At 32.0% G+C, this 26601-nt stretch overlaps 2 protein-coding genes across 2 annotated transcripts; one reads left to right on the forward strand and one right to left on the reverse strand.

The window, feature by feature from the left end:
• Positions 1-772: 772 nt before the first annotated feature.
• LOC123701031 (odorant receptor 4-like) lies at positions 773-3828 on the reverse strand. Its single transcript, XM_045648442.1, has 5 exons — positions 3050-3828; positions 2550-2649; positions 1551-1655; positions 1090-1245; positions 773-820 (listed from the first exon to the last, which is right to left on the reverse strand). Exons 1-5 carry the CDS (start codon positions 3826-3828, stop codon positions 773-775), a joined length of 1188 nt encoding a protein of 395 aa, XP_045504398.1.
• Positions 3829-22462: 18634 nt separating this feature from the next.
• Positions 22463-23269, forward strand: LOC123701032. The gene has a single exon (XM_045648443.1). It carries the CDS (start codon positions 22463-22465, stop codon positions 23267-23269), a length of 807 nt encoding a protein of 268 aa, XP_045504399.1.
• Positions 23270-26601: the final 3332 nt, after the last annotated feature.

The raw sequence follows: 26601 nt of genomic DNA on the forward strand, positions 1-26601 counted from the left end.
ACACAAGAGATCAAAAATATTACGGACGTTTTAACTAAAATTTTATATAACAACAATTTGAGTCGATAAACGGATTTCTTTTCTACGTTTTTTAATAAAATTCAAAAAAGTAAATGTTTCAATAAAGTTGAGAATTTTAAAACTAATATTATAGCAAATGATTTGGCCATTTTCCTAAGGTTGTTTCATAAATCGCACTTCAATTTCCTGCAGCATTGAAGTTCAACCAAAAGAGAGGAGTTTAGAAAATCCAATAGCGCCTTATAATGTAACCTCGGCTTTCTAGTTACAATATAAAATTGACAATATTCTTAATATATATAAATCTCGTGTCACAATGTTTGTCCTCAATAGACTCCTAAACCACTTAACCGATTATAATAAAATTCGCACACCATGTGCAGTTCGATCCAACTTGAGAGATAGGATAGTTTAAACATGTAGATACCACGGGCGAAGCCGGGGCGGACCACTAGTTTATCATAGGTACTAATATCTTATAGAATATAGAGTATAAAATAACTTTTTACATTTATTACATTGATTAATACATGGTAGTTAGAGTATAAAATAAATTACTTAAGAAAATTTTTACTTTTAAATTATTAGGTACCACTTAGGTACCTACCATGATTTCTTAAGATATATTTCAACTCTTTCTATATAAAAGTCAAATGAATTTGTACGAAGGAAATAAAAGAACAAACATATTTTTAAATGTATTTTATTGAAAGCGAAAAATTGTGCAGTAGTATTCAGAATAATAATCGAATTACTTTTGTTTTAAAAACGTGTAATAGCTGTATGAACCTTTTAATATCTGTAAAAAAAAAGAAAATAAATCACTCCATCGTATAAAAGTCGCATTCCGCCCGCGTCTGTGTATATGTACCTATGCTTAGATCTGTAAAATTGTGCAACATATTTTGATGGGACTTTTTAATAGATTGAGTACTTAGTTCTCGAGGAAGGTTTTAATGTATAATTTATTAGATTATAGTCAAAGCCGGCAAATCCGCAGGTGAATATCTTATTAAAAGAGCACTTGAAAACTATGGCCACAAACAATAAAAAAGATATTATATTTACCGCAACAAAAGTTGAAATATTAAGGTTACTAAAGGGGCCAGCTGAGAATGCAATACATTTATTCAGTTGACCAGACAGTAATATCACATTTCGTCTCATGCGCACACCATGCGCATACCAATGGCTGAAATATACTCCTTCACTTACTGTAAGGCTCTGAAAACAATCGATTCGCTGTAAAAAGCTAAAAGACAATTCTTTGATAGCCAATAGAAAGTGAAAGGGTAAAAACCGAGAAATATACATCTTGAAACAAAAGAGATTTTATATCTTTTCGATCGATTTTTAATAAATTAGTTTCCCATTTGCCGTCTAGAATAAAGAAAACGAAAAAGCGGGACTTTATGATATAAGAAAAAATGTATTATTTTCTTTTGCATTATATGAAAATGTTAGTCTTCTGCAAATACCGACGCTAAAATTTTTAATAGGAATTAATAAGGTTATTAGTTATTACAAACCATATAATATACTTGGTTGCTGTGCCAACAATATAAAAAGAGCTGAGTTATGAGAGCTCCTAAGTACTCAGCTATCCATAACTGCTGCATTGTAGTAGTCCCTTCCTGTAAAATTATTAAAAAAAATAGACATGTGATTAGAAAAAATAATTAAAAATCATAAAATATAATTGAATTAACATCTTTTAAATTGTTTCAACCGCAGTATAAAATGTATTTTGTGACGATAGACTATATTTTTAAAATCGTGTCATAATATAATATGTTTTAACCTATTATGGTACCTACATTTTAAAGTATTCATTAGAATTCCAACAACGCCTAATTAGGGTAAATTTGATAGTATTCACTTTCTCTGATTGTGGATGAAAACTTTTTTATAACAACATTAGTATTAATTTGAATTATTTAATATTAGCTTTCCGCCCGCGGCTTCGCCCGCGTTTTCAAAGAAAAACCCGTTCCCGTAGGATTTCCGGGATAAAACCTATCCTATGTCCTTTCTCGGGTATCAAAATATCTCTATACCAAATTTCATGCAAATTGGTTCAGTACTTAAGGCGTGAATGAGTAACAGACAGACAGACAGAGTTACTTTCGCATTTATAATATTAGTATAGATAATGTCCCTAGACAATTACTGAGAAAATTCAAATTTAATTTATTTTATTTTATTATATTGTTTCTGTTTTCATTGTATTTATTCTATACTAATATTATAAAGCTGAAGAGTTTTTTTTTAACGCGCTAATCTCGGGAACTACTGGTCCGATTTAAAAATTCTTTCGGTGATAGAAAGCTCATTTATCGAGGAAGGTTATTATAGGCTATAATATATCATCACGCTGCGCTACGACCAACAGGAGTGGAGCCACGGGAGTGAAACCGCGCGGAGCAGCTAGTACAGTAATAAATTTACCTTGTAATGGATCCCGAAATAATAATATTATAGAGACACTTTATAATAATATTAATTAATATATTGTTTTATTCACTTACCTTTGTTATTTGGATAGCACTAGTACATATCATGAGAGAACATATAACAATATACAGGAATAGAACGGGCGACAGGACGTTATTAAATATTTTGGCATATCTGGAAACAAAAGGAAATATTCCTTTTAGATCTCAAAATTATATTTTCTGTGATGTATATTTTGAATTCGTAGCAACTATAACCTTATTATTTCTAATCTGAATTGTTATGATTTTTGCAGTTAAACTTCTCTAGGCGCATTGAGAGTAAAATTTCAAGGTCGCGTCATGGCCATACCGGCACGTCATGGAGTAAGGTGACGATTTTGGTACCTTTGAATCTTGTCAAAGAAGTTACACTTTTGACACGTGTGCACGGCACGCTTTTTATTTATTTATCTGCTTTCCAAAGCGGGGTTAAATGGTAAAACTGTGTTATGACGATTTAAAATTGCTTCTAGAAGAACTAAAACTGAAGTAGATAGTAAATGTTTGAATTTGATTTATTTTTCGTTTCTTACTTGATAAGTTCTACATGATGATAATGGCATTCGCGGATACGTTCCACGGAACTTCTCTCTTCATCAAATAGTCTCTTACAATTCTCTTTCAATATTTCCAACTGGCCAAAGAAGAAAGTCATCAAAACCACAGCATTGGAATCATAGCTGGCTACAGTAAGACCACCATAAAGGCACATACATACTTGAATAACAAGAATAGCTGTATAACCGTATCCTCTAGTTTTATCAAAAGGCACCCAGGAACTTATTATTTCTGGATAAGGTAAACTTCCATTTCTTATAAGTTCTCGCTGTTCAGAAGATGACATGTACATGACTAAAGGAGCAATTAACATCGCTAGTACTGTACCGAAACTGACGCACCAATAAAAGTACATTAAACTTCTAGAATATTTAGTGTACTTCTTGATAATTTTATTCGTGACTCTGTCATTTTTCTCTATCTGTTCCCTCTCTAAAGACGAAGCATAGTCTATCACTTGTCTCCAATCTTTCTGCCATAGTACAAAGGTGCCTGATTTGACGACGCAGGTTAAACTAAGGGTAGTTGTAGATAGATTTCTCATAGCACTTCCCATGTCTGATCTTAAGTACCATAGTTCAATAAATTCAGTTACTAGAGACAATGCTGCAAAGACCTGTATTATTGTGACCTTGATCTTATTATCTGGTTTCCACATTCCTGCTAAATTCAGACTAGATATTACTGGTCCCATTAACGGGTGATTGGGGTCTTCTAAATTTTCTGTGAATTTTCTTATAAATTTCAGCCCCATTTTTAACGCTAATGTAGTTCATAATACGCATATAATCGTGAAGTGATAGAAATTACTTGCTTTTTTGTAATAGTTCAATTTTTTTATATAACAACCCTGTTAATGTTCAATCGACTATGTAATTAGACATAACATAATTATGGACTAGGAAAACGATTAATCGTTATAGTTTTTATAATAATTGCTTAATAATGGGTTAATTAAAAGAACAATGGTTTAGTTTTAATAATATATTTTTGAAGTTCCGTAATCCTTTTTAATGTAACTTACAATTTGAAGAAAGTGTGAATGTAAAATTTTACGTACTTGCGTTTATTTTTGGGTTTTAGCCATAGAAATGAAATAGTGTCTCTGTAGTACCGTATTAAAAAAAATATAACATCATTAAATGGAATGAACAGAAAATTGAGATTTCTTATTTGCTACTCATAATATTTTTCTATATGCACAACAATATTACTGAATAGACACATAAAAAGGGGAAATATATCATTAAATATTTTGGTAGGGATGTGGTATTTATTTTCTCTGTGTTTATACAATAATAGGATATTGAAAAACTATTGAAACATAATTAAATTCTAATAATTCTTGTGAATTATTAGAATTTAATTATGTTTTATATATATCAATTGAATTTATCAGGATATATTACATCCTAATTAATTTGCGGACATCTAGTTTCAATTAATTGAGGTCTATTTAGAGCTTCAAGAAGGACTTATCCCTAATGCATTATTCAGAAAGGGTAAAATGTTATTAGTTCTAACGCCTTGCAGACCTCTCTCGAGGGATAAGTTTGACCTTTATAGCAGATTCATCAACCTTCAAACAAGGTTGTCATGACGGTTTCAGAATTGGAATGTAATGAATCGAAGACCACAGTTTTATAGGCTTAAAAAAGTAGGTAATCTATATTATTAGTACATTGATAGATTATAATCATTGTACGAAATTCAATAAAGTTACAGCTGATCTGTTGTATATGTTAAATATGTGCGTTATAAGATTATATACCTTTTTTTTAAGTGGGGAAATCTTCCAAAGATACCCACGGCCCCCGGGGAAGGAGCCGTGGGTTATGTCGGATTCTTGCCAACTAAAACCCCACTGTGTTCCGTCGAGCCGCTTTAAATGATGGGGCCGCGGGTATTGGTTGGAATTCTTCCGTTTATATAACTACGCATTTCTCAGATGATAATAGGTGGAAAAAAAGTTAAAAAACAGTATCTTTCATAAATTGTATTTATTTACCAAAATCCGTCATTTTTCTCACGTTTATTATCTTAAATTATTTATCAGTGAAAGTTAGAAATTATATACCAAAGTTACGTTTACTAACTTTTGTTATTTGGCGTGAAAGCCCCTGGGGTAATTGGCCTAAATATAATATTTAAAGCCGTCCTTTTGCCACAGTATAAGATTTTGTTGTTTCAATAATAAGTGGAGATTATTTCGTTTTTCTTTTAATATTATATGGATTCTCGTACACATTATTTAATTATGTTAAATTTTGAACATAATTAACCTTAATTTATTTAAACAGATTTTTTTAGTTTTATTTACGAATTTTTTAAGTCATGAAATTTGATCAAACAGCAAGGTAGATCCAGTAAAGTGATATTAGAATACAATATCTTAACTCTTTAATAAACAAATTTATTTATTTATTTATTTAAATAGGTACACACCACAGCTGACAATTTTGACTTATTATACACAAATTTAATCACAATCATGTTGCGGTAAAATGCCAGCCTAATTGTATGTACACAGCACAATTGAGGTTAAAAAAAAAATATTAAAAATTACATTATTTCAACAATTCACAGATCAAGTGAAATATTTTTTTAAATACAAGTCATAAAATAAATTGAATCCAAATCATAATACAAATAAATATCACATCAATATAGCTACAATACAATAAATCACATAAAATACAGTTAAGTCAATAAATACCTACATTACATTCAATCACATAAATAAAGATTATCCTAAATATCAATATAACACAACAACATTAACTCCACAAAGAATAAATTCCGACTCTCCTATGAACAAAATATTTATAAATAATACATCTATACAAATATTATAAAGAGGAAAGGTTTGATTTTTTGTTTGTTTGTTTGTTTGTATGAATTGAATAGGCTCCGAAACTACTTGGCAGATTTGAAAAATTCTTTCACCATTCGAAAGCTACATTATCCACGAGTAACATAGGCTAGGTTTTATCCCTGAAATCCCACGGGAACGGGAACTATGCGGGTTTTTCTTTGAAAACGCGGGCGAAGCCGCGGGCGGAAAGCTAGTACAAAATATATTTCAACAGTCTTTGAAATCAACCAATCAAAAGTTTTATGAAATGCACTTTTAACAAGGAACGTTCAATGTAGGTACACTTTAAATCAATAGCATCTGCTGAGGATTGTTTCACTTGTTCACTGTTTTTCCAATATAAAGTTTTATAAAGAATGCTGTGACTCTTTTCCTTTATTTAAGGAATAGTTTTGGATACGTGCCTTTTTATTACAAAGTGTGACGTTTGAAAAATAATATAATAACAACGTTCCAATCGTAATCATTTATTAAATACACAACAAGCGAAAGCTTAGTGTGGGACCAGATCGTTCCGTGTGTGAAAATTTCCTGAAATATTTATTTATTTATTTACAAGTTTTTCTAAGAATCAAACTAGCACGATCTGAAGCAAGATCATTTAAAATAAACAGCAAATATAGTGTTGTGTTCAATTTTAATTAACATAGTAATTAACCAAGATTGAAGCGCTATTAACCTAGCCTCAAGTTATTATAGCTAACTTAAAGACAACTTAATTAAGCCTTTATGTTTACCTTTCCAAGATTGATAAATTGAATCAAAGTTTTACTCAGTTTATTTAAGAAGTTTGTATTTATTTGTGATTTTAAAGTGACAAGTTTGTTCAAGTAAATACAAAACTTTGGCATTTCTAAAGAAGTAACAACGTAATAATTTTATTGTTTTTTATACAACTAAAATATAAAATACTAGCTCACCGCCCGCGGCTTCGCCCGCTTTGCCTAAAACCTAATAAATTATATACTAAGACCTTCCTCTTGAATTACTTTATCTATTAAAAAAACCGCATCAAAATCCATTGCGTAGTTTGAAAGATTTAAGCATACAAAGATACATAACGACAGAGAAAGCGACTTTGTTTTGTACTATGTAGTGATGATAAAGTAGTTCAGTGTCTACCAGGCAACATCTTGGTGACTATTTAAATTATATTATAAACAGTTAGTTTTCTATCCATTTCTGCTACCTACTTGTCTAAAAAATACACCCAATGTCGGAATAATTTTGTTCTCTGTTCATAATTGGTCCAGTAATTCCGTTTTTTGAAAAAATCTATAAATCTCCTGATTATATTAACTATTCCTCTCTAGAGTTGTACTAGTACAGTCGAATGTCGATGTAATGTTTTGAATGAATGAATGAAAAACTCTTTATTGCACACAAAAATACAAGATCACGAAAAAGAATGATACAAGTTATAATATGTACAGAGGGCGCTGTAAGCGATTTCTGCCAGACAACCACCCATTTGATTATTTGATTATTTCGTCCACGCGTATTTATGCTGAAACTTCGGACCGCACGATGACACTGAAAACAAAGTAACACTTCGCCCTGTAAATAACATTTTACCGCATTTACTTTTTTTCCGTATGTCGAGAATTAAAAAAACTTCATATCACCATCTATCTTCATTGTGTATTTGCTCAATATAATATTTCTGGTTCCAAAATATTTTTGTGTAATTACCCTCACCCGTGAGTCGGGACAATTATAAAGTTTACACTGCAGAACAAGTAGATGGAGAAAACAATGATATATAGATACTGGATTATTCATAAATAAATTTATTTATTTATTTATAAATTTTTATTTAAATAAATAAATAAATAAATTATTTGATAAAATATTCCAAAAACTTGTTTAATTTGCTTCCTGGAATCTCAATATTATTGATCTATGTAATAGGTATTAAAAAGATACCGATTGCCTGTTTGTTTGAACGTGCCAATCTCAGGAACTACTACTGCTTTGAATTAAAAATATGTTTGTTTTTCTAAGAAGGCTTTTAAATATAAGATAACGATTGATTAAACAAATCGCTATAGGAGAAATAAAATACTGTAGTAGATAGGTTTCATATTTTATAACACATGAGAGTATAAAACAAAGTCGTTTTCCATGTACCTATCTTTAAAACTACGCAACGCCTTTTTTAATAGATAGAGTGATTCAAGTGGAAGGTTTTAGTATATAATTTATTAGGTTTTAAACAAAGCGGGTGAATCCGCAGGCTAAAATCTAGTTAAATATATAAGAATCACATCTAGAAACTTAATGTATTGAATTATCGCAATAAAAGCTTGTAAAAACAAAGTGAATATGTTTCAGTGTTTTGTACCGTTCTTTGTGTCATAAATGATTGTTAGTATTTTTCTCTTACACGCTTTTTAGTTTTGTTAAAAGATAATGTTTATTACATATTATAAAGAAAAACTTGTTTGTTTGTAGCGAGCAAAAATAAAACAAAGAATACATGAAATATAGAAACATTTAATATAGTCACTTTCATTTCATTTAGTTACAAAGTAATAGTTTGCAAACGATCTATAGGTACATACAAAGTACTAATATTTATCATATATAGCTTTTCATTAAAATTATTATCCAACTTACTATATTACTTCGAAACCCAAATTTATTGAACTTGTTCATTATGAGTAGGTTTGAATATCACTAGCGGGAATACAAACTTTGTAATAATGGTTTATTATGTAGAATCTTAACAGCTAATGTATATTATTTATCATGAACAAGTCGTAGACTATCATAGGCAAGACCAAGTATTCCCATAGTTTGCCTTTTTGTATTTAAGCTATAAAGTATAACATATCCGTTCTTATCTCTTTAAATTCCGTTCAATACTTTGATGTGATTCAGTACCAAATATTTACATGTAAATCAGTCTCATAATGTAAAGTATCACGTAATTATAAAATTACTAGATACAGGGATCATCCATCAATAAACTGACCACACCTCCTATGTTATCTTCCTGTTTTTTGATTACTAGCTAACTGTAAAACCACAGATTAATAATAATATACTAGGTACCTAAAACCTTCCTCTTGAATCACTCTATCTATTAAAAAAATCACATCAAAATTATGCGTAGTTTAAAGATTTAAGCATACATAGAAAGCGATTTTGTTTTATATGAAAGTTATAAGCAACATAATATTTCAATCATACTTTTGACTAAAATCGATAAAATTCATATCGTATCGAATCTATTCTATGTAATTACAGAGACTTCATAGTATCCGAATATATGTATAAGTTACTACTTATATTATTACATATATTACTATATAGTATTAAAGTAACGTTAACACACATAAACTAGCGTCACTTTTACTAATGGCTAGAGAAATTGAATTAATTTAGCTATTTTTCCTTTGACGAGTTAGCGAGTGACACTTTTAGGCCAGACAGCTTCAAAAGCTGGGTCCTTTGTAGAATGCTAGATAACATGATAATAATAATATTGTCTAGTATAAAACAACAATGTAGCAGTTTTTAAAGAAAAATAATTTATTTGTAGGTCAAAATACATATTATGTTTAAATGTGTATGTCAAGAAAGCTCTTCTTGCGCTTCAAGCTTTTCATTTTTGCTTACATAACAATCAGGACCTTAGATAACGTTGGTATATTTTGATAATCTAAATTACACGTGAAAAAAGAGTAAATTGGTCTGAAAGTTGTCAAAAAGGAAGGTCATAGTAAATTACAAAATTATAATAAACTAGCTATTCGCCCGCGGCTTCGCCCGCGTTTTCAAAGAAAAACCCGCATAGTTCCCGTTCCCGGGGCATTTCCGGGATAAAACCTATCCTTTGTGCTAATCCAAGTTACCCTCTATATGTGGACTAAATTTCATTGCAATATGATCATTAGTATTTGCGTGAAAGAGAAACAAACACACACACACACACATCCTCACAAAATTTCGCATTTATAATAGGTATTACTAGCGGTCCGCCCCGGCTTCGCCCGTGGTACATAATATTTACGTTTTCTCTACATAGAACCATCCTCGTACTTCAAGCAATATAATAAAAAAAGAATTATCGAAATCAGTTCAGGCGTTCTCGAGTTATGCTCTTACCAACACATTTTGCGATTCATTTTTATATTATAAGATTAGGATAGTATAGTTTAGAAGTTTGAAATATTGCAGCGTATTCAATTAAAATTTCAACGACATGGGACTTCGCCAACCCGTACTTGGCAAGCGTGGTGGAGGCCTGTGTTCCTGCAGTGGAAACGAACATGGGCCGATGATGATTATTTTATTATTTGTATACAAAAATATTCATAGAATTCATAAGGACTTACAGTACTAGATTTCAAGCCGCGGCTTCGCCCGCGTTTTCAAAGAAAAACCCGTCTAGTTCAGGAACGGAGTAGTAGTAGTAGTCCAGGAACGGTCCTGTAGGATTTTCGGGATAAAAAAATAGCTTATTCTGGGTCTTCGGCTACGTAAATACCAAATTTCATTGTAGGTAATCGGTTCAATTTTATTTGCGTTAAAGAGTAACAAACATCCATCCATCCTCAAACTTTCGCATCATAGAGTTTCGCATTTATAATATAAAATAAGTAGTCACTACCTACATAGTATAAAACGAAGTCGCTTTCTCTGTCCCTATATACATAGGTAGCTTAAATCTTTAAAACTACACAATGGATTTTGATGCGGTTTTTTTTAATAGATAGAGTGATTCAAGAGCAAGGTTTTAGTAATTTATTATGTTTTAGACAAAGCGGGCGAAGCCACGGGCGGAAAGCTAGTATAATATAATAAAAACTCCAGGCAGATGGCTAAACATATAAAAGCCTTATTATTTTACTCCAATACAAATCTGTTATCGATTCTACTAACGTACTTGATTGTCGTTTAAATGGGATTACAGCGATATATTGTGTCTTTTCACAGACGAAATTGGATGTCTGCTATTGCTATGGGCAACATTTTGTGGTGTTCATTGATCCATTTGATATGTAGGCTTCAATTAATTATTGTTATATTCTATATTAACATGTAAAGCTGAAGAGTTTGTTTGTTTGAACGCACTAATCTCAGGAACTACTTGGTCCGGTTTGAAAAATTCTTTCGGTGTTAGATAGCCCATTTATCGAGGAAGGCTTTAGGCTATAATATATCATCACGCTAAGACCAACAAGAACGGAGCAATGCGGGTGAAACCAGGCGGCACAGCTAGTATATTATAAAACTAGCTTCCGCCCACGACCTTGTACGTGCATCCCCGTTTTTCCCCGTTCCCGCAAGAATTTCGGGAAATCCTTTCTTAGGGGACGCCTACGTTATGACATCTACCTGCATGCCAAATTTCAGCCCGATACGTCCAGTGGTTTGGGCTGTGCGTTGATAGATCACTATATCAGTCACCTTTGAGTTTTATATATAATATAGATTGAAGTATTTGTTTGTTTGTTTGTTTGAACGCGCTAATCTCTGGAACTACTAGTCCGATTTGAAAAATTCTTTCGGTGTTAGATAGCCCATTTATCGAGGAAAGCTATAGGCTATAATATAATATCATCACGCTAAGACCAACAGGAACGGAGACACGCGGGTGAAACCGCGGAGTGCCGCTAGTCTATACTAATATTATAAAGCTGAAGAGTTTGTAAACCCGCGTAAAACCGCGGGGCACAGGTAGTGTGATTAAATAATATAATAATGAGCAGAACTGTAAAGGTATGAAGATCGAAGGTGTGGTCTAAGATCCCGCATATTAAGGACTAAGGTTGTACAAATTTATATTTAAAAATAACGTACCTCTTTAATCTGTACATGGTTAAATACCTAGTTTTGCTATAAAAATATTGTCAGGCCTAAGTATTATTTATATATTTTATGCGGATGCTATATGAATAAAATTTTCAAAATACTTTACGGTACAAATTGTCACATGAGTATCACAGGATTATGGTCCTTAATGCAGGCGTCATAAAATAACTAATTGCTGGCACCCCATCACTCAACTAACAATCCGGGAATAATTTTGTGCAAACTTTTAACGACCAATTTCCTGGAAAGCTTGGAATTAATTAAATTTTGCGTCTCATATCTGTTTCATGGAAATCCCTTTCTTTTAAGTTAATTAAACTTCATTTTTTGGGATTAATGAAAATCATTTGTTTGCGTCCTAGTAATTAGCCTTTGCAAGGTCGATTCTCGTTGAGGACAGAAAAGAAAAAGTCCATTATTAACTACCCACAAAAAGTGTTGAAGAATAAATTTAATTTGACTTTTTCTTTGCCTTTATCTCAAAAAGGAGATGTGTTACAAGTTTAAAAGTCTGTATCTGGCAAACGGATATTTCGATTTGATTCCGGTTTCTTCTAAATTGAAAGTTTTGTCGGTTGAAAATTCTTAGTTATGTTCGGTGGAAATAGTAGCAGCAGCTACCTATATCCTAGATATCTAGTTTTATAGCACTTGATGAAGTGATGATATTTAGCAGGGCATTTTAATTTCAAACTCAAACTCAAACTCAAACATTTATTTATTCAATTAGACTTCTTTTAGAAGCACTTTTGAAACGTCATTACATATTTTAACATTTACCACCGATTCGGAAAGCAGTATATCTACGGAGAAGAATCGGCAAGAAACTCCATAGTTGCTCTTTTTAATCATGTCAGTTTTACAATTTAATTTTACAAAATACATTATATGTGTTATAACTTATATGTACATTATAATCATAATATGCCAAAGAACTGTCCTGTGGTTTTTACGCGACAACCCTCCATGGGTTTTTATCGTCCATATATTCCTTAATACTGTAATAGGCTCTCTGAATTAGTACATTTTTTATATAAGTTTTAAATTTAGAACTACTGAACTCTTTAATATTATGAGGAATTCTGTTGTAAAAGCGTATACCTTGACCCATAAATGAATTTTTAACTTTAGCTAGCCGGAAAAATGGAATTTCAATTTTATTTCTGTTTCTTGTGTCATAACAAGGTCTATCTCCTACTTTTGTGTGTAAATAAGCGTTATTGTGTACATATAAAATATTATTAAATATATACTGCGACGGTACAGTAAGGATACCAGTATTCTTAAAGAGATCTCTTAGTGAGTCTCGAGCAAGTAGAATTCCATAGGACATAATGCTAAATTATTAAAACAAACAAATAAAATATGGGTTTACTTGTGTTGTTTGATATTCTACAGACAATTGAAATTACGCTTAACTGATTGGTTTTGAGTTCCTTATACATGAATTTGGCTCTGAATATGAATTCAAAATATAATTAGGTACATAATAACACTATTAGCAACTGAACATAGACATTTAGACTGCCTCATCCTAACTAATAATTGCTTTATTCAGGTACTTTAGTTCAGAAACTGGATTTAAAGGGTAATTAGGTGTAAGTTTCAACTCGTGTGACTGTAATATAGACTAGACAGAATTATGGCTTTGTCAAATAGAACGCGTTATAAGCGCGCGTCAAGCTAACGCCGCGCTATGACGCCAAAATGTATCATACAGCGATGGTAATATACCGTCAAATAGAACGCCAGCGCCAGCAGTACGCAACACTGACCCTCTGACAGTGCATTTACATCAAACGAATATAGAGCTAGAGCAATTTATGGCATTTTTTTTACACCAAAAAAGAAATTATAGGGTGGGGTTAGAACGAGCATTCGCTCGTTAGATGTAAATATACCGGGACAGCATGTTATACACAACGAAGTGATACATCACGGCGACACACCGCGGCGTTCGCATAGCACTTTGACGCGTTCTCTTTGACAAAGCCATTATTGTACATGTCTCCGTTAAGGAGCAATTTAACCCAACGGCTGGCAATTTTCACAAATGACGTCATTATGTTATACTTGTGTGTGTTGTATACTTACACAAGAGTTTACAGGTGTGCGTTTAGTTAATGCTAGTGTGTAACAAAAATTTAGTGAAATTTAATACGATTGTCTGAAAAGGATGATATAATAATAATATGAATTCATAATATGAGTTTTTTAGAGATAGAAATGACACAATTATCTCACAGTCCTTTTTTGCATAATGAGCTTCTTAATATTTTGTATGGATCCATAAATACTTATATTGCCATAGATATACTGAAATCTTGAAATAACAAAATTACCTTTGCTTATCAATTCTTTTTGCTTAGATATAGTGTGTTATAATCATAAAATACAGGAGAAAACAAGACTTAATAAAATAAAACGGGTATCTTATGACCCAACATAAAAATTCGCAGAATTTTGTTGTTTGTGTTAGTCGTATAAAACATGAAAATCGACCTATTTCTGGAATTGTTGATCTTTTGTATGGAAAAACAAGTTAGTAAAATATTCTATACTCGCATGATCTACAAATCACTACATAGTATAAAACAAAGTCGCTTTATCTGTCCCTATGTCCCTATGTATGTTTAAATCTTTTTAATAGATAGATAGAGTGATTCAAGAGGAAGGTTTTAGTATATAATTTATTAGGTACTTATTAGACAAAGCGGGCGAAGCCGCGGGCGGTAAGCTAGTATTACATAATCAATACACAAATCTATGCTAATATTATAAATATGAAGAGTTTGTTTGTTTGAACGCTCTAATCTCAAAACCTACTGGTCCGTTGTCAGATAGGATATTTATCGAGCAAGGCTATTATAGGCTATATATGTATAACATCACGCTAAGACCAACAAGAGCGGAGAGCAAGTTCACTTTAAGAAAAATGTTTTTTAGAAAACTTTATATCATTTTAAAAGACCTTTCCATTGATACCCCACACGGGTATGTACATCGAAAAAAAAAATTTCATCCCTCAGTTACATGTATGGGGGGCCCCACCCCCAATTCTTTTTTTTACTATTTAGTGTCATATTTTTGTAGCGGTTCATACAACACATATTCCCATCAAATTTCATCACTGTAGTACTTATAGTTTCCGAGTAAATCGGCTGTGACAGACGGACAGACGGACAGACGGACAGACGGACATGACGAAACTATAAGGGTTCCGTTTTTGCCATTTTGGCTACGGAACCCTAAAAATACCGCATCAAAATCCGTTGCGTAGTCTTAAAGATTTAAGCATACAAAGGGACATAGGGACAGAGAAAACGACTTTGTTTTATACTTTGTAGTGATAGTGAAGTGAAAACATAAGGGACGCAAGTTTTGTTGAATATTGAATCGGGAACTAAGATAATGACGTTATACATTACATAGACAATTTTTAAAAAATATAGACAATTTTTTATATAAACAAGCAAAAGCCTTTTCCCTCTTTTCGAAAAGTCGGATAAGCATGTGACCAATAAAAAAAATTCGAGAACGATTCTATATTGGAAAAGTTTCGAGAAGATTCCATCTTCACAAAGTTTGACGCTGTATTTGAATGACATTTTTCTTACTTTGTTCAAAATATTTGTTTCTGCAATTATTTATTCGTATTTTATATTTGTTCAACATATTTAACCTCCTGAGACCCAGGATTTTTTTCTCTTTCTTTTGAAATAAAAATTAGCTGTATCTGTTCTAATGCAATTATAGATATTAAAAAAAATGGTAAAAAAATCTTTCGTGGAAAACTTGGATTTTCTTTATGTCATGTATATATTACAGGGGGTCCCAGTTCCAAGTGTAATAAGTTTATGAAAATGAAGAAAAACTACATGTTTTTTTAGTTATTATATTATGTTTTTAAACTTGAATCTAAATAGTTATTATTCTATCCATTGTTCTGTGTCTATTTTTTGTACCTTAGTTCAAAGATAGGTTTTTAAGGGTGAGAAACGACCAGTTCATGTATTTTGCACCGGCGTGGTGGTGTATTTATATTGTCACGTCCACCCCTAGGTCTTATTTCTAATCCATCCTCTCGGTCAGCCTCCCCATAAGCTTGGTCCACGTCATGTGCGTCCCCGAGATGGTCTGACAACAACTGAAGATGACATACATAGTGACGATACTGTTCTGAAATGACTCATACTCATTGGACGAATGGAAGAAGAATCATGTTCTGGTAATTGGGCGGCTTCATCGGTATCATTTGGGGTATTATCTTCATCTCAAACATTTATTTATTCAATTAGACTTCTTCTAAAAATAATTATGAATCGTCACAACAGTATTCACATTTACCACCGATTCGGAAAGCAGTATCTATGGAGAAGAACCGGCAAGAAACTCCATAGGTCCATCATATAGGTCAATATTTGACTCATCCTGTGTTGGTAGATCCCAATATCTTATAATCCTTGGAAATTATAATAAAATCTGTAACATAAACTAAAGAATGTCATATAGGTAATACATGGGGCTCTAGTAACCAATACCAATTTGGCAAGAATTGAGACCAAATGTCTTACCAGTATGACATAAAAGAAAACATTAATATTTTTCACAAGTTTTAGATTTATCTTACAAAATAACTATTGCAGTTGAAGAAATAATATCTATTATCATTAGATATACAAAGATATACTGCAATATACGAATGGTTCCACTAGAAATGTAAGATTACTGACCACGTGTTTGCCGTCGCACATGCCACCGTCAACTTCGAAATGAGAATACTTCAAATAACTGTCACTTATAAAACCAAAAACCGTTTAGTATAGTGGATGACATACCACTACATCGATTTGAGGTATTATTCGCGCATATACGCAAAAGATGGCGTTGAAATATTTTTTTATTGTTTATGTAATATATATATGACCGCAGGCCCCAGGAGGTTAAAATTAGAAATGCTTGTTGTAGTTTGAAGATGTAAAGTAATATCTACATAAATATAAACTATAAAATATTTATTTCAATTGTTGGCCAAAGTTGTTTTAGTGAAATTTTTTGAACTTTACAAACTTAACGTTTAGGTAGGTACACCATTGTTTCGTTGCAACTGCAACTGTAACACAGTTACAAAATAATCTTGTATATTTGATTATTTATAATCGACATCACATCACATCAGCACATCCTGAGATTAGCGCGTTCAAAGAAAAAAAACAAACAAACAAACTCTTCAGCTTTATAATATTAGTATAGATTTAGTTAGTAGGTACTAGCGTCAAAAAACCTTACCTGCTACGAGGCTTCCAATTTCCTGGGACAATAAATTTAACGGACGAAATAAATTATATATTTTCCTGTACTTTATTCAACTTTGGCGATAAAACGCGACTTCCAATAACAAGTTGATAATGTTTTTCTTGCTTTAACATTCGTATAAATGCGTATTGTTTTATGATAGCAACTTTTTTGTCATGGGGTCTAAGTTTCTAAAAAGTAGATGCAGATGCTTTTCTTTGTGTTATACGTTACATTTGCTTGGATTTAAGGCAATTAATACAAAAGGAAGAACTTAGGTCAGGTTCTGCTAATGTGATGTTGACTATCTATACTAATATTATAAAGCTGAAGAGTTTGTTTGTTTAAACGAGCTCATCTCATGGTCCGATTGTCACTGGTCCGATTAAAAAAATTCTTTCGGTGTTAGATAGGCCATTTATCGAGGAAGGCTGTAAGGCTATAATATATCTTCACGGACCAACAGGAGCGGAGCAAAGTGGGTAAAACGGCGGGGCACAGCATAGTTATTCAGAAGCAGTGAAGCAGTTTATGAATCTAATTTATTTCTATATTAATAGAATAAACTTGAAAGTTTTTAAAAATGGATGCATTTTGGTTAGTAAATGTAATTTTTTGCCTTGGTACCACGCGACTGAAACCACGGGCTCCAGCTAGTCCGTTATAAATAACAAAAGCACACTACATGAATTAATTATCGAGATAAACTTAAACTGATAGGAATTTTAGGACAAAGTTACACCGTGAATTTCACTTTGACACCCAGCTACGATTTGAGGTAAAGTTTTAAACGCTCCAAATTGTTTTACTTCGAGATACTTCGATATAAGTTTAAAATTAATTTTCATTGAAATTATTGATTTGGAAACTTCACAAGAAACTGGGAGTCTGTTATATAATGAACAAGCTGCTCATCAGACGTTGTTCTGCTCTATTTCCCTCTTTTTCGTGTTTTCTCTCGATGAGAACCTTCCTTACGCCTTAGAATATGTAAAAATAGCCGAATTGATCGAGTTGATCTCGAGTTTTAGACTAAGTAACACATAATATGGCGAATCATTTTTATTACTCCGACAGGTACGGAGGTGTGGCTTGAAGGCATACGCATAGCATGCAATAGCTTTACCGCGACAGTCCCCGAGTGCCACACGTCTATTTTTTTAATGGTTAGAGTGATTTTCAAGGAAGGTTTTAGTATATAATTCATTAGCTACTTGGTATATATACGAGAAAATTAAATCCTGTTTATCAAATATATTTTTATTACAAGAAACATTTAAGAAAGCGTAATACAACAATTGTTTACGTAAGTTAGGGGCAGAATAAACAAAAAAGCGTTCTTATTATCCAGGAACAAATTAAATGGAATATGATGAGTTTGTAGCTCAGGATAACGCTAAAAAGGTTGAATGTAAAAGAGGGTCCTATATAACAACAGTGAGGTAATATTTTCCTCGTGAAGTGAAGTATTGACGGGGTTAGGAGGGTAATTGAATAAGGGAGTTTTTTATGCTTGTGTCGAAGCTTGTATAAATTGAGTTTCGTTCTGAAATTACTTTTGAAAGTAAGTAAATACAGTTTTCTGGCTATTAAAACCTCGAACGATATTAGTATTAACTAGCTGTGCTCCGCGGTTTTACCCGCAGTGCTCCGCTCCTGTTAATCTTAGCGTGATGATATACATTATACATATTGCTTATAGCCTTCCTCGATAAATGGGAAATCTAACACCGAAATAATTTTTAAAATCGGACCAGTAGTTCCTGAGATTAGCGCGATTAAACAAACAAACAAACTCTTCAGCTTTATATTAAAAAAGTATAGATTTATCTGTACATCACCTGCACGAACGGTGAAGGAAAACATAGTGAGGATACCGACATGTCGAAGTATCAAAATTCGACGGTATGTTACATCTGCGAACCCACATTTGGCCAACGTGGCCGTGTCCCAGTTGGAACATAACAGTGGGAACATAATATTATAAATTATTTGCTGATGATGATGATAATGATAAAGCTTTAAGACGGTTGATCTCAAATAAATGTGCGTTAATACTCATATTATACCCTACAGGAACTACTAAAATAAATTAAATTTGCGTAAAGCTTTCTTAAATTTCATTAAGGTTACAAGACTCCAAGCTGTGTTAAGTCGTTGAAACTCCTTGCAAATTTAACTTCACAAAACTAAGATATATACGTTATGTATAAATTGGATTCCTGCTTCTTGAATATATTAAATTCTTGTGTTTGTATATTTAGGTATGTGATTAGTTTTAAAATAGAAATAAATGATAGCGTCATTTATTCGTTTAGATATTATCTACCTTTATTCCATTATTGTTCACTTCCTAGCAAAACATATTTTTGAAATTCTAAATACTTTTCTTATAAAATTGAGATTTATATTCAGTGTTTTTTTAATGGTAGGAATTTTGACTGTCTTATACATGTTTAAAATATGAAGTTATTTACTTATTGCTTGAAGTTTTAATTATTAAATAATAAATATAGAGCACTTAGCAAGGGCTATTATTAAATGGAACATGTTGTCTGTTTTTGATACATTTCCATATACAGTTTATAAGCAAATATTCAGCTAAATGTATTCGTGTCAAAGCATAATTTCTCAGCATTGATAAACATACGAGATTTTTTGCAATGAAATAAATGAAATTAAATGAAATGAAATGAAAATTTAAAATATTATTTATTACTCACAGTTCATATTCAGTGATATAATAAGAGACTAGTTTCGTTGTAAATACAGAAAATTCGATTCAAAGAAGACATTTTATATCCTAAGGCATAATATGAGATGACTGTAGGTAAGTGGTAACTTCTCAGTCAACCTGTGCTATAAATTCGTTCTTTCGAAACGTTTATTTTTTATTGGTTAAAAATTGCTGAATGTATGAATATGTGTTTCAATAACGTTTTGTATTGAAATCGACCCTATATCACAACATATCATGTTAAAATATAATAGACTAGCTTTCCGCCTGCGGCTACGCCCGCTTTGTAGAAAACCTAACAAATTACATGCCTCAAGAGCCACTATAAAAAAACCATCAAAATCTTTAAAACTGTCAGCATAAATACACACAGACGGCGGCAGGCGACTTTGTTTTATACTATGTGTATATCATTTTAACTCGTCATATATATTCTTACGTAAATAAGCTAACATACAACAAATACTTTGAATATGTAAAGTATAAACACAAATGTACAACCAAGTTCATTAAACACACTAATTACTTGATACAATCTCAATTTATAAAGATTATACGGCAAAGTTGTGAAGTCAGCTAATTAGTAGCGGTGTTACGTTGACACCGACTTCGTAAATTGGCTATTATAATTTTGTTAAAACCCGAAATGGGAAGATAATTTCGCTAAAGGGATTGGAAGTTTGTTTAACTTTTGCACCCTAGTTAAGGGTTTTGTTTATTTATTTATGTTTCTAGATTAAGTTAATCACCATTTTCTAGATAATAACAACTTAAACGGGCTTATCTTTAGAACGAAATATTTGTTAGAATTACATAAATAAAGAAGAATATAATATAATTAACAAGTGATAACTGCGTTAAAAACAACCGACTTCAAACTTGCACTTGCAACATTTACAAATACAGACAAAAATGCTCATAAAATAAAAACTACTGGGCCTATCCGAATAAAATTTTTATGGGACCAATTCGACACCATCCCGCGTTGAACAAAAAAAGAACGTAAATCGGTTCAGAAACATCGGAGTAATCGGTGTACATACTTTAAAAAAAAACATTCCGGCCGAATTGATAACCTCCTCCTTTTTTTGAAGTCGGTTAAAAAACAAAATAACTACAGTAGGTAAAGATATGAGATATCGAAAAAATACATGTATTATAATTGTAATAGAAGGGATGAATATTTACGAATAAGAAAATATTAAACTTTATTAGCATGTAGTAAGATTTTCTATCGATTCCATAGATTATCGTCAATTAAATATCATATTTACAATTATTATATATTATGTACCAATTTACACCCTTTACCTTTTATATACAAGTTTTTCAGGTTTTTCCATAGCCTATTTAATTCAAGAGATATAGGACAATTAGTTAGAACTATGACGTTCTATGTAATATATAGATAATAAATATAATAATATAATATAGTACTACATAGTACTATGTAGTACTTTATTACATAGAACATAGGTATACCAATAAACGTGCTCTAGACTGAATCAAGTCAAATTATAGTATTAAGAAGACCTTCATTAGAATTTATAATAAAAAGTCACAGCGCATCACCGCCTTTTCCTTGTTCTAATTTAGCAAATTTTTTATGAGTTGAACAAGTAGACGTTTTGACGAGTTTATGCCACATATAAAAATTTTGTATGGGAAATATTTAAATTTGAAATATGAGCTTTTTACACAGGAGTGTTTTTATGCTGAAAAATTGACCGGTGGTCAAAATAAAACTAGAATTATGATGTTACAATCCATACTAATATTATAAATGCGAAAGTAACTCTGTCTGTCTGTCTGTTACTCAATCACGCCTTAACTACTGAACCAAATTGCATGGAATTTGGTATAGAGATATTTTGATACTCGAGAAAGGACTAGGCTACTTTTTACCCCCGGGAAATACGATAGGTCAGGTATCACGGAAATCCCACGGGAACGGTAACTATGAGGGTTTTTCTTTGACTGCGCGGGCGAAGCCGCGGGCGGAAAGCTAGTATTACAATAAAACAACATTTCTTTATATTATAGCCCTCTGTTTATGGCTTCGCTAACTTCCATAACGTTTTCTTGTCAAAATTTGAAAGATCTAACAAATCACCATTTCTTGGCCATTGTTTTTTTAGGAAAACATCAACTATTTTCATTTCCAAATTATAAGAATTTGTCGAGGTGTTTTGCCTGAAAATGTAACAGACTCACTAATCCATATTAAAACTTCTCATCTATAAATTATTGTAAGTGATGAAATATTGTTTTGATAATTTATGCTTTTAATACCTTTAAATAATTGAAGGTCAATGAAATCAATCAAACTAAGTATCAAACCTAAATAAAACAATTGTAATTCCCAATAAAGGTTTATTCATTTATTTGTTATCAAAACAAAGTTCAACGTTATCAATTTACAACATAATTTTTTAATTTCTAACTCCAGTAAATTACAACATTATTTGAATATTGAATATTTAAGTTACAAAAGGTCTGTTTAAATTTGAGTATTTAAGTTAATAAAATGAAAACATTAATATCATTAAAAGCTCAAAACATTACTGTTTAAATATCACATATTTTTATAACGTTGAATACCGACCACATTGCTATAAAAACGGTTTGAAACAACATTTTAAATTAAAGCAAAGCAAAATGATTGTAAATAAAATCCTTGATATTACAAAAGGGCTGGAAAGCACTAAACATCCCTTATTAGGCCCGAATCTACGAGGCTTGTATTTATTCGGCCTTTGGCAAAAAGGGAATAAAATACGGAATTTTTTCTTCAACATTTTCCACGCAATGTCTTTTATATTTGTTCTGACGCAGTTCTACGCTTTGTATCAAATGAAAGATGATATTATGCAAGTGATCCTTAATTTTTCGCTCACCGCCGTGAGCCTTGTTTCGATTTCAAAGAATTTTCGAACGATTTTCTATCAGACGAAATGGAATCGGCTCTTCTATAATATAGCGAACGAGGAGCGTAAAGAAATAGCGAAAGGGGACAAAATAGTATTGAAATACATGCGTCATTATACCGTCTATTCGAGAATAGTCACCTATCTCTATTGGTCAACGGCAATAGTAACGTATTTCGTTCTTCTAGTGTCCCCATTTTTGAAGTACGCGGCAGAACCAGTATACCGTGAGCTAGTTAGTAATGGTACTGAGCCGTATCCGCAGATCTTGTGTTCCTGGTTTCCATTCGACAATACAGTAATGCCTGGGTACATATATGGCATTATATGTCATGTAATAGTGACCACGCAGGGAGCTGGTGTTATTGCCGTATTTGATATGAACGCTGTGACAATTATGACGTTTTTAAAGGGACAAGTACAAATACTGGGGTATAAGTGTGAAAATATATTTGATGTAAGAAAAACTCTGGATAAGAAAGAGGTTTTTGGGAACATAAAGGAATGTTATCGGCTCCATTCGTTTATTTCAGAGTGAGTTTAAAACCCTTGTTAAAGTTTGCCAAAGTTTCTTCTAAATTAAGCTGGTAAACATGATCCATTATGCCGTAAATGACGTAACGGGTCGGCTTAATGATTAAATGTGTAGTACAATGTACATATACCTTAATTTTATTTAGTATTTTTCTCTTGTATGAAACAATAAAGAAATAAAATTCTAGTCTTGTATGTCAAGATACTTCAAAGTGCGTGCCACTTGCACTCGTATTTGCATCCAAGGTGATCCAAGGCACCTTCAAATCTGTGCTTAATTTTTTGATAAAATCTTTGCGGCTCATTGTATTTTCTTTATCTTAATATATATAAATCTCGTGTCACAATGTTTGTCCTCAATGGACTCCTAAACCACTTAACCGATTATAATAAAATTCGCACACCATGTGCAGTTCGATCCAACTTGAGAGATAGGATAGTTTTTATGAAAAAAACGTAAACATGTAGGTACCACGGGCGAAGCCGGGGCGAAAAGCTAGTTTATTTATATTATTTTGATATTATATGATATAGAAATTGTTGAAATTCCATATCATGCCGTAAAATATCGCCACTGACCACCTATAACTTTCTCTGTAAGGTAACTGAACATACATATAGAATATGGTTTTCGAGCTTCTCTTATCTCTTTATAGTGCTTGTATCCTCAATGTATAACCACCATGACATACATATTCGGTTTTTCTCCGGACAACATCTTCAGCCACCCAATCCTCTTGCTTGGAGTCCAAATCCAGCGGAGGACAATAATCGTCATTTACTAAAATTGAATGTTTTTCGTCCTAGTATTAAAGTTTTCTGGATCCTATTTCATACTCAATATATAGTATACTAGTTTTCCGCCCGCGGCTTCGCCAGCGCAGTCAAAGAAAAACCCGCATAGTTCCCGTTCCCGTGGGATTTCCGGGATAAAACCTATCCTATGTCCCGGGATAAAAAGTAGCCTATGTCCTTTCTTGGGTATCAAAATATCTCTATACCAAATTTCATGCAAATTGGTTCAGTAGTTAAGGCGTGATTGAGTAACAGACAGACAGACAGACAGAGTTACTTTCGCATTTATAATATTTGTATGGATAATACTATATCATGTAAAACGTGACTTGGAAAAAAAATATTCATATAATAATAATCATCTTCATCACAAAATAAAAAATTTGAAACAATCGTAAAAAATACGAAAAGCCCAATTATACGTCAAAATGACGTACAACATCCTCTTTACTACAAAATGGCGGAATTTAGCGGGATGAGCCAACTATGTACTGCTAGGTCTCGACGGCTAATGAGTTGGTTCTGGATTTCGAAGCGATTCGATGGTAAATATAGAAAAGACAAAGATATTTCGCCGCGGTGTACGTCAAATTTACGTAGATTGGACTTCTAGGGTTAAATGCATATAAACACCTAAATGTTATTTTGTTTTTATTATATCTAATAACGATAAAAAATCCGTTGATTTTATTCGTTTTTCAAGCTACGTGCATGGTTGTTCCACTAAAAGGCCTCAATTGAGTCATAAAGTACACAAATTTCAAGCATAATAAGTCGCATCATTTCTATAAAACCAAAGCTGGCAATAATATAAGTCGTGTTATGTGATTATGAACATAGTGCATTAGGGCATAAGTCGTTATATTGCAAAGAGCAAAAAAAAAATTATGTGAATACATTGAGTTATTCCATGAAGTACTCGTTCATAAGGCCACAACTACAAAAAAACACGAAAAAAGTATATTTATGGGGTTGTTACAATATCTGTTCATATGTAAAACTAAAGTCTAACATCATATCTTACCCATACAAGCTTAAAAATTTGAAGTTATAAAGATTTAGTATTGATATATAGTTTTTTGTCTCTCCTGAAAAGTGCTGTTTTTGAGTTATTCCCTTATTCACTGGAGGCACAGAATTGCCGCTTTAAAAAAATATTTTAATGAATTCCTATCATTTTTAAAGAAGATGCCATAAAATTTATATTCGGTTAAAGAACCCTGGTGTGAAAAAGCTCATCAAATTCTTCATTACTATAAAATTCATTCATTCAAAAGTGATTACTTTCAGCGAATTAGAAAACATAGAAAGCAGGCTGAGGAGAAATCATATTACTGCTATATCAACGACTTTAGATTATAAATGACACTCACAATTAGGGTTGGCACTTCGTACTAATCTTCTATAATATAAAATGTGTTTTTAAGCGCATAACTCGAGAAGTTTATTCTTTTATTATAATATTTCTTGAAGTAGGCCAAGCCGGGGAGGATCGCTAGTAATAAAAAAAAAATACTGATATCGTAGATTTATAGTTTATAACTAGTCTATATACCTATTTATTAGTGAGAAACGCAGATTTTCAATTTAGTCGTTCAATAAACAAGCCTGATCGCTGTTTGTATCTTACACAAAGATAGCTAAACAGATGAGAATGAAATTAACATAAATGAACGAGATGAGATTTAAACTGAGTTTAGAATAGGATATACAAACCTACAAAGACACTTCACTTTGTCATGTACCTAAATAATATACTTCAAATACGCTGCTAGCATATTTGCTAGAACATGTAGTCTAAAATATAACTTGTTTTATTAATAAAAAAAATATTGACAACCCTACAGAACCCATCATCTGATCGGAACTGTCTTTGACAGCTACACGGGATCAAATAGAGGATTATTGCTGCGTGACGTCATAGCGGGGACTTTGTGAGAATATTTTGTGCATACGAAATTTTTTCGTACACGCCTTTCGTTGTTGTTATGAAATTTTTGACAAAGACTAGTAGATAGTTGTGATGGAAATTTTACTGAAAATTGGGTAAAATTCCATAGAATATTAACAAACTTTAAATAATTCTAGACATTAAGATGACTGAGTTTGTCTTTAAAGTTTAAAAGACGTATCATTCAGGGATCACGTACAATGGTGAAAGAATATTTTAAATAGGTCCGTTGTTTCTGAGATTAGCGCTTTCAAACAAACAAACTCTTCAGCTTTATAATGTTAGTATATATTATATCTACTAGCGGTCCGCCCCGGCTTCGCCCGCGGTACATATTTCGCAATAAAAAGTAGCCATGTCCTTTCTCGGGTATCAAAATATCCCCATACCAAATTTCATGCAAATATGTTCAGTACTTCGGGCGTGATTGAGTAACAGACAGACAGACAGAGTTACTTTCGCATTTATAATATTAGTAGGTATGGATAGATGGTGCGATTGTTTATCTAAAATCTAGACTAGGTAACTTATTCATATTTTTGTTTAATTTTCAATATTGGTTAGTGATAAAAATATATTGAAATGTGAGA

Source organism: Colias croceus, chromosome 20 (genome assembly GCF_905220415.1).
Source record: "Colias croceus chromosome 20, ilColCroc2.1".
Taxonomy (NCBI): domain Eukaryota; kingdom Metazoa; phylum Arthropoda; class Insecta; order Lepidoptera; family Pieridae; genus Colias; species Colias croceus.